This window comes from Diorhabda carinulata, chromosome 9, assembly GCF_026250575.1.
Source record: "Diorhabda carinulata isolate Delta chromosome 9, icDioCari1.1, whole genome shotgun sequence".
In the NCBI taxonomy this organism is placed as follows: Eukaryota; Metazoa; Arthropoda; class Insecta; order Coleoptera; family Chrysomelidae; genus Diorhabda; species Diorhabda carinulata.
Window position 1 is genome coordinate 15,931,659 of NC_079468.1, and position 9,553 is coordinate 15,941,211.

The 9,553-nt window shown below is 32.2% G+C and overlaps 1 protein-coding gene across 6 annotated transcripts in view; it reads left to right on the forward strand.

Moving 5' to 3' along the window:
- The window catches only part of LOC130898025 (FMRFamide receptor), a 398,483-nt gene extending 391,379 nt beyond the window's left edge, over positions 1-7,104 (forward strand). For all 6 annotated transcript variants that reach the window (XM_057807058.1, XM_057807055.1, XM_057807053.1 and 3 more), the window contains 2 exons: positions 4,369-4,742; positions 6,697-7,104. In XM_057807058.1, the coding sequence (XP_057663041.1) occupies positions 4,369-4,742; positions 6,697-6,889 (567 nt within the window). In that variant the 3' untranslated portion in view covers positions 6,890-7,104. The remainder of the gene's footprint in view (positions 1-4,368; positions 4,743-6,696) is intronic.
- The last annotated feature ends 2,449 nt before the right edge of the window (positions 7,105-9,553 follow it).

Consider the following 9,553-nt stretch of genomic DNA (forward strand, 5'->3'; position numbering starts at 1 on the left):
TGTGATTCGTTAGGCAGTAGTTATTCTGTATTCACTATTAATGGCTACCGAACAAATACTAAACAACATGGCGTCTCCAAATTTAGAAGACATGCTGTATAGATTGTGTACTTTCTAATACAGTGGTATTTTTCAAGCAAGTACCGCCATCTCTAGATCAGGCTAGGTACTTCTTCTATTCTCATATATTGAGGAAGCAGTAAAGGCAAACGTTTTGAGCTTATTTAACAGATAAATATTCACTTAAAATTAGAACAATGTTGAGATTGATTACAGTTGATGATAGATAATAGTTTTGATCTCAGGATTGATTCTGAATTATTTCAAGAACACTGATCCCATGAAAACATTTGAAATTGTTCGTCGTGGTTAGCTCATAGTCCGGGAGCCAGCTGCATATTTTGAATAGTCACTCCGTTCCACCCAATTCTGCTTAACCTGACAGAACTCCCCTTAAGAGTGAACGTAATGACCTTCAGCTGGCAAGGTAGCGTCGGGTCCCATTTTATCCAGGTGTAATATACTCCGGAAAATCAACTCATTCCGGGATGGCTCGAAACGAATAATATGGTAGATTATATGGATATTCAACAAAAAAAAACCTTCTAATAGTAATAATGAATGTTAACGAATCACATCTCAGCTGAAGCACATTTTTTAAAAACCTTTTCTCCAATCTAGTGTTCTATAATCTGTTACAGCACAGCAGTATAATAATTTCAGTTTCATTTGACGTTGAGTTAATCTTGAGAATGCTTTTGTCACAAGTAGAAAGTCCTCGAGCTAACATTCAGCCTACTATAAAATTTCCCGTAATAATGTTGCTCATTCTTCTGGTGGAAATTACTGAGAAAATTAACTTGTTCTTTATCTTCTGGTACAAACATTCGATGACAAAGTAAATGAAGTAAGGAGTAACTAGCCATTACCTAATTGAAAAATTTCATTGTTCAATGAAGTTTATATTACTCTCTCTACACTCCAGCTATAAAATATCATTTATAAGTACAATTTTTCTTGGTTCTATCGACACAAACCATTAAAACTCTAGCGCACTAATTTTTCGACTAACAGTTGGATTGAATAATACCATTAATATTAATTGAAAACGTTTGTAAAACTAACAACAGTAATAAATTTGATACAATTAGTTCATGTTGTGAAAACCAATAACTTTCAGAGTAAATTTCCACATTTAATCCTCTAAGGAATAAGAAAGCTATATATTGTCATATTGTCACACTATTATACGAGGAAGGAGGAGCAACGTTTAAGAGATTAACAACATTTGAGGTGTTTAGTTGTTGGCTTAATTAAAAAATAGTTTTTACGTGACAAAACAATTAAAAGAAATCAATAAAAAATTACGTAAATATTATACGGAAAGTAAAAGCGCCATAGTTCTGTTCTCTTCAAAGTAGTCATAAGAACACAGATGATGCTGATCGTCGGTGACGGTGATTTACTGAAACTAATCTAGAAATGGTTCATGAAATCCATGCCCTTGTACTGAAGCAAATATTTCAACTGAATAGGTTTTCTGAAACCCTTTTTCTCACCTACTTTTTGGATAATGCCCCGTACGCAAGATACAGGCAAATTATCAGAGTTTCGCCAAAACACCGGCTTAAAATACTACTTTGTATATCTTTTAGATGATTTATTATTAGGAAATAAAACAGTGAATGAAGACATTTTCAATAATATAATAATATATAATAAGTTAAAATTGTAGCATGAAACATGCTTAAAAATACTACCCACGTGTTTTAATAAAGACGTGGTTATATGAAATTTGTTCAAATAATACAAATATGCAAGTCAGAAAAATTATTACTTACAATATGTATTCCAGGTAATCCAAATTAATTCTATTTTTTATTTAAATTTCATGACAATATTAACACATATTTATATATCAACTTGATTTAGTTGATTAATAAATGCATTAATTGTTATTTATTTATTTGACTCGGTGTTGTGGTTTTATCCAGCAAATATTTTTATTGTTTCAAATTTATCACTCTCTTCAATTGTTAGCTTTTCTATCTTGTGTTAAAATTTGGTCACATTCAAAATCAAATTTTTCATCATTTTTTTTAATTTTTAGTGTATTTCTCTGGTCAGTTTTTGCACAATTTAACCCTATAAGGGAATATACAGGTGCTCACGAAGTAACTTGAACAGAATATTTTTACAACAAATCTTAATAAACTGTTTTGAGGTATCCGTTACTTTCGTTACTAATGAACAACTTTTTAAATAGTATATATTTTCAGTTTTTCACAATCTTCAAACTACAAATACAACAATGATGACCACATGATTCTACACAGAACTTAAAAATTCATCAACATTTTTTGACATCAGGATTATAAATATGAGTTACTAGCATTGCTGATCGAGAAGTTTAGTTACAATTGGTTGTGTTTAGTAATGTATCACTCACTCAGAATACGATGTCTCAACTTAAATTTGTTGGTTTCATGCTGTTATTATTAATAATAAATAATTTGGTCAAAAGAATGTTGAATATTTTATTACTTCAAAAATACATATATCCATAGATTTTTCTATGAATTCAAGGTCATCTTCTGGTTGTGAATATTTATCAATTCAATAAGCTCAGAGTAGAGATCCTGAACATGTTCTGTCATGAGATTTATGCGCAGTTTGAAATTTTACATTCGCGCTTCGCTAATAAATCACGTTCAGGATTGAATAATCTGTATTATGATTTCTGCATGCAATTATTAATTTTTTGAATTCATTAGAAAATTCTAGACAGTATCCTTTAGCCATATTATTACAAAAATTAACTCAAAAAAGCAAATTCTTCTATTCCACAAATTCTCTACATTACACACAACACTTATTTCTAATTCCGCTTTTGATACTGAAGAAGTGAGCAAAAACATTCTAACGTTTCTTTTACTGACATGAATTGAAAAATATACAAAAAAGTTTTGTTTATTTTCACTCAGCAACCTGTTGTCTACCTGCTTGATAGTATTGATCAGCCTCAGTGCTATTGTCGTTTGAAATTTCTTTAACTGTATGTAATCATATCAAAAAAATGGTTAATTCGACAGAAATGAGTGAAATAACCATTCAACAAAAGATTGGTTATGGAGATAACGCAGGGCATAAATGAAAGTTGCTTGCAGATTTTACGAAATATCTAAAAATTTCCCGCCTTCATCTCAAGGAACATTGGAAAATTAGTTTCACGAGCTTAGCCATGTGAGACAAATAAAAAAAGGTGCCATTATAGTAAGTAATGATACAAAACTGGATTCTAAATGAAAAGCACTGCTCAACGTTAGCAACATACCAATTTTTCAAATATTAAAAGAAAATAAAATCTTTCCCTTTCAAATGATACCAACTCCGGAGCTCATGGAAGATAATTTTGATAGTAGAACGTATTTTTATAATCAAAAGATGGAAATGATACATAGCAATGTGATCCAATTAGAAGATGTATTGTTTTATAATAAGGGCACATTTCAAATTCACGATCATGTTGATCATCAAAAGTTTCGCTACTGGTCTAATGAGAATCCTCACTGGTTGAGAGAAGAACATAGGAAACATCCTAAAAAACTTGATGTTTGAGCAATTGCCAACTTCGACAAACTTCGATATCTATATTAAGCAAATCCACAAGTTGATGCGAATATAATATGGTTTCAGCAAGATTGAGCACCGACCTATCACCAAATCAATGTCCGAAGTACCTTAGCCAAATTTTTTCAAATCAGTGGGAAAGGCGCAAATCGATAGAGTGGCCATCACAATCTCCTGATCTGACCTCATTAGACTTCTTTCTGTGGGGATATGTCAAAAGTATTTTATACAAAACTCAATTCCTTAATTTGGATAGCTTAAAAAGACGATTTTAGACATCTGTATAGACATTTTTGTTTGTTTTTACATTATCAAGATATGTTCAGTATTTCTTAGTAGATTTTTATTGGATGAATAATTTCCTTGTTTCGATGTTTGATTTTTTAATAAATATTATAACCCTGAATCTTTCCGAAACAGTTGAAGGTAGGTGAAGGACATTCTATATAAATAATGCCAAGAATTTTATGACGAATTCAAAAAATAAATTACATACAGGTGGTTGCATGTGAAATGAGGAAGTTGGTTTTAGCCACTCTCGCATGTCACATCCTGTATAATATTGTCTAAAGATGTAATTCCAGCAGTGCAATGAGAAACCATAGTTCATAATTCTACTAATTTTGTTGATATTGTATTGTTGTTGTCAGTATGGTTACAACTTTCAACTCATATATAAACTGAAGTAGATAATAAAACTGTAGAGTCAACTTAATACGATAATATTTTTTGTTTCAGGTCCTGAGAGCGAATAAAGAACGGCAGCGTCTTTCGCGACACCAGAAACGTGAAATCGGTTTAGCTACAATGCTTTTAGGCGTGGTAGTCGTTTTCTTCTTCTGTAACCTCCTACCTTTAGTCATAAATATCATAGAAACTTTCCGAGTAGACATACCTTTTTCTTTAGAGTATTTGCTGCAAACGAGTAACTTATTAGTGACAATTAATTCTAGTGTTAACTTTATCATTTACGTAATTTTCGGTGAGAAGTTCAAGAGACTGTTTTTGATTCTGTTCTGTAACAACAACCTCTTCAGAAATGGGAGAGAGTCGCCAGAGGGGGTTACTCACGAGGATAGCCTTATCTCAAATGGAGATAGACAGAGTTTGAGGTGAGTGCTTTGAATATAAAATTATATTGGGGGAAAAAGAATATATGTTCATTGTTATGATGCTCCGTTACAATTCATTTAACAAAAATAACCACAGTTATTATATTAAAAACTTGTTTAATAAAATAGTGAGCAATTGAGAATGATTATAATAAAATGACTACAGTTACTTAACAAATTTGAGATATATTGTTAAAATATGTTTTTCTATATGATCGTTTGATTAAAATAGAGATTCAATGAAAAACCTAAGGAAAGCTTGCAGTGAGCATAAATTGATTTCATATTTAAGTCAACAAAATCACTGTTGACGAGTGTTCTTCAAAGTTTCTTATATAGTCCAGGCTAACAAGGTAAAAATGAGGTATTACCTACCGATTACCCTTATCTCCAAAATCTATCCCATGACGATATGTGTTTATTAGTATTAGGGGCGAAAACTACCCCTTACTACAAAAAATTGATGAAATTATAAGTAAAAGCATTTAATGAGTAGTAAAATACTTTCAAGATTTGAATCAAAGTTGCTTAATGCTTTAATGTAGTATTTATGGTTTTTCAACTCTGTTTGATGCATTTCATCGTTTATAAAGCACCCTCTGTTGATATAAAATTAAAAAAATATTATTCAATTACTTTGTGCTAGCTTACTTATTATTAATTGACTCTTTTTGTTTGGGTTCAACTCAAAAACTTCAACCTTTATAAATCATACCTTATTTCGAAAAAAATTGGAAAAATAATATTTCTAGACGTTTTACTCTTCTTGACGATTTATTTATTTAAATGGACATCTTCTCATCTGTTTCGACTGGAATATTTTGTACTTATAATTTTCAACCCCTATAAATCATCTCCTATTTCGGAGAAAATTGAAAAAAATACTTACAGGCTTCATTATATAATTTTCTGATGTGTTTATTTCAAATTGGCATTTTTAACTTATCGCTTATGACAAAAAAATGGAAAATTAAAAAGATTTGTCCAATGTTATACTTATACATCCCTTGGAAATTAGGTGTTATGGAGAAAATTTTTAATTACCCTGGAAATTTGTTAATTTAAAGAGGAAAATTAGTTTCTATTTAGTTTTTTGACTATACCTCTATCAATTTTCAAAACAATTAGACGCTAAAAAACGTTTTAAATTCCTTTAGCCTTCTATTTTTGGAAGGACAACGTTTAAAGGGTTCAATAATGGTATCAAATTTTTGATAAAAAATACTATCTTCTTGTTTCTCACTAATTTTTATATAATTTTTAAAGATGTCGAGAATGATTTTTCCACTTTTTTTCGAAACTATGCATTCTAAATTGTTCCAACTGCTGGAAATTATTATTAGTTCGTAAATAAAGTAATTCATATTTTTATTGCAATATGGCTACTATTGCTAAAGGTGAATCTATTTTATTTCGGGTATAACTTCCTTAGTTTTATGCTAGAAAGTTCCACTGACATTCATTTTGAAGCTTATCAAAAGTACTTTGAAAAAGATTGTATACAATTACCTCGAAAAGTTGACCGATTTAAAACATAACTCGGTTTGTATTATGCCTAAAGCAAATTAAAAAAAAAATCTCTCCGTATATGCTTAATTTTTGTTTCTTACACTCTTTCTAATAAAATCAGAAGTATTTGAGCTTTTCATGAAAAATCGATTACAAACATGGTTTTTTTAAAAAAAAATTCAAGTTTTCAATCACGCACTACTAAAAAACTATTGATTTTTCAAAAAAAATACATTTTTTACTTCAAATTTGGTCTTCTATCAATTTTCGATGTTATTTCCAACCAAAAAATTTTCACCCACCAGTTGGGGTGGAGCTCACCCCTAGGGAAAAAGCACACGTCGTTAAAATTTTATTACAATCGATGCAATCTCGTGGAAATCGGAGGTGAAAACCTTGGTAGCCTGGACTAATATACTAATAGATTTGATTTCTTTTGTTGCAGACTGCACCGACAAAGTACCACAGTAAGTCGAAACGGAGCAGGCTCAATCAATTTTGGTCGTTCGAATGGATCTACACGCCAACCTTCAAATAGAGGTAGTTGCCGTTACGCGAACCCAGGACCATGCGTCTATTATCCCGCCAACAGGAACAATAAAGAAATATCTCAGACTACGGTATTGATAGAAGACTGACAATGGGAGCACCACAATCAAAATTTGATAGCGGATGATGATGTATGACAAACGTCACTTGAAAGTATTCAAAGGTTTTTCGGAATAGAAGGCGAGTCAGCACAGGGTGATTAGAGAATAAGATAAATATTTTTCAGTAAATTATGGCTTATTTAAGTGTAAGATAATGGAAAGTTTTATGAGATGCACTGAAATAATAATATAAAATTGAATAATATTATGATATTATATTATTTATTAACACGTTCTAGTATATATCTTAGACTCGCATTAAGAATACTCTTGAAATTTAGATCTCACAGGTCACATAAATCGTAGACTCTCATGAATATACTCTACATAAACCTACAGCACTCAAAATCTTTTGCTTCTAAAGCAACCATTCGACAAAGTGAATTTTGGTTAGAATGAATGAATAGTGGAATGAACCTGTTTCAATAGGAAAATGGCAAGAAAAAAATTGTAACATGTACCAAGATTTTTTTGTTATATCAAAAAACTACAGGAATGATATTCAATTGAAAAAAATATTTTTACCGGTTTTTTAACGTTGTGTATCGACTTTTGAAGAATATCAGACCAACATATACCAAATCAAAAATATTCAATCTTGCAGAATCAATTGGCTAGATTCCATACTCTTAGTACCGAATTCTCATTTTTCTGTTATCTTGGTGGAACCTAACTCTGCTCGTCGAAGCTCAGAATTTGTTTGGAAAACGATGAATGAGAACGAGAAAATGGATTCTTAATGACATTTAGTAGCCAAGCAATTTATAAGAATCTCTAGGCTTATGAGCTACCTGTTCGTAGTTTGCATCTATATTATTGCCTCACGATAATTTGGAATGAGTTCCAAGCTCTAATTTCTTGCGTGCTGAGCTTTTCCATGATATTATTATCGCTAAGCAATTTTATAATTTGGATCCCAATAAAAATACCCTTTTTTAACTTGTCACTTCACTCGGGAAACATTTGTCTTAGGTATTTAAATCCATCACCCTCTTTATTCAGAGCCCTCACAAAGTTTCATTAGTTCATTAGTCTGAGTTCATCGTGGAGTACGTGAAGAGACATTTTGTGGGTCTACAAGAAGCACATATTCAACAATTGAAATTAAACAACAATATTCCGTACAACCTCCTAGAAGTCCCACTTGGGGGGCATGTATATTCTTATGTTTCGTTAATTTAAACTAAATGAACAGCTAGTATAGATGGTGCTTAATTTTATCTATGTAATAAGGATGAGTCTATAACCAAAAACCATTGACAGGGAGAATGCTTGATATCGAGTTCTTAGATTAAACCATCGATATCAGTACTGGTACAAAATTCTCATATTGTAAAATGTGTATAGGCCAAGCAACGGGGATTTTTTCGTGACACAAATCTTAACAGGTAGCGAGTGGTGCCAATCGATAGAGTAAGTTGCCCCCATCAAAACAGTATACTTTTAAACTCGAGAAAATCGCGCGTTTGTTTGTTATTAACCAAAAACTGTAAATTTTCGGACTTTTTTTGGTTTTTTATTTATAAATCCGAAAGATTTGTAGTAATCGTTATGGTTGTAATACAAAAGTTGTAGAGAATTGGATAACGAAGAAAATGAGCTGTCGCGTGACTTCGTAGCTTGATTAGAAGCTGAGAAAACCCGGAAAAACCGAAAAATTCTCTCTTTTTTTTAAAAATTCAAATCTCCGTCAATTTTTGACGTGGAGAGCCGAAACTTCGCAGAATGATAGAAGAACATATGCGCTTTATGCATGCAAAACCCTGTAACTGTGCGATTATTAGTTTTGCCGTAACGGTTGTTTAAACAAATTAACGCGAAATTTTCCCGAGTCTCCTAGTGACACACGGATCGTTTAAATTCAATTTTGAAAACGGATTTCGAAAGAATGCGACCTCAGCTACACAATGTATATTCTGATTTTTCGAAAAAAAAAGAAAAACTGTTTCAAATCCCACGTCAAAGATGACCGTTTTTCTTCGCGCGCCGCGAAATAGTCGAAGAGTGGGGGGAGCAGAGGCGGAGGAGAGCAGCGCATATATAGTAATAGCTGCGCGCTGCTCGCGGCACACGGCGGCAGACAAAGAGAGACAGAGAGAGAAGACCCGAAAAAGAGACGCGGAAGATGATCATTGGATGCTCCGAAATGAGAAATGAGAAATAATTCAAACGTGTTTCATACCGTAAGGAATTATATTTTACGAAAAAATTTATCAAAAATCCGAACGTCATATATTTTATTTAACAATCGTAAAAAAAATCAGTGAGATTTATGAAATAATAGCAAAGAAATTCTAAGATTAAAAACGAATGAGGCGGCATGCTACAAGCAGCGCGCAGCTATTACTATATATGCGCTGCTCTCCTCCGCCTCTGCTCCCCCCACTCTTCGACTATTTCGCGGCGCGCGAAGAAAAACGGTCATCTTTGACGTCGGATTTGAAACAGTTTTTCTTTTTTTTTTTCGAAAAATCATAATATACATTGTGTAGCTGAGGTCGCATTCTTTCGAAATCCGTTTTCAAAATTGAATTTAAACGATCCGTGTGTCACTAGGAGACTCGGGAAAATTTCGCGTTAATTTGTTTAAACAACCGTTACGGCAAAACTAATAATCGCACAGTTACAGGGTTTTGCATGCATAAAGCGCAT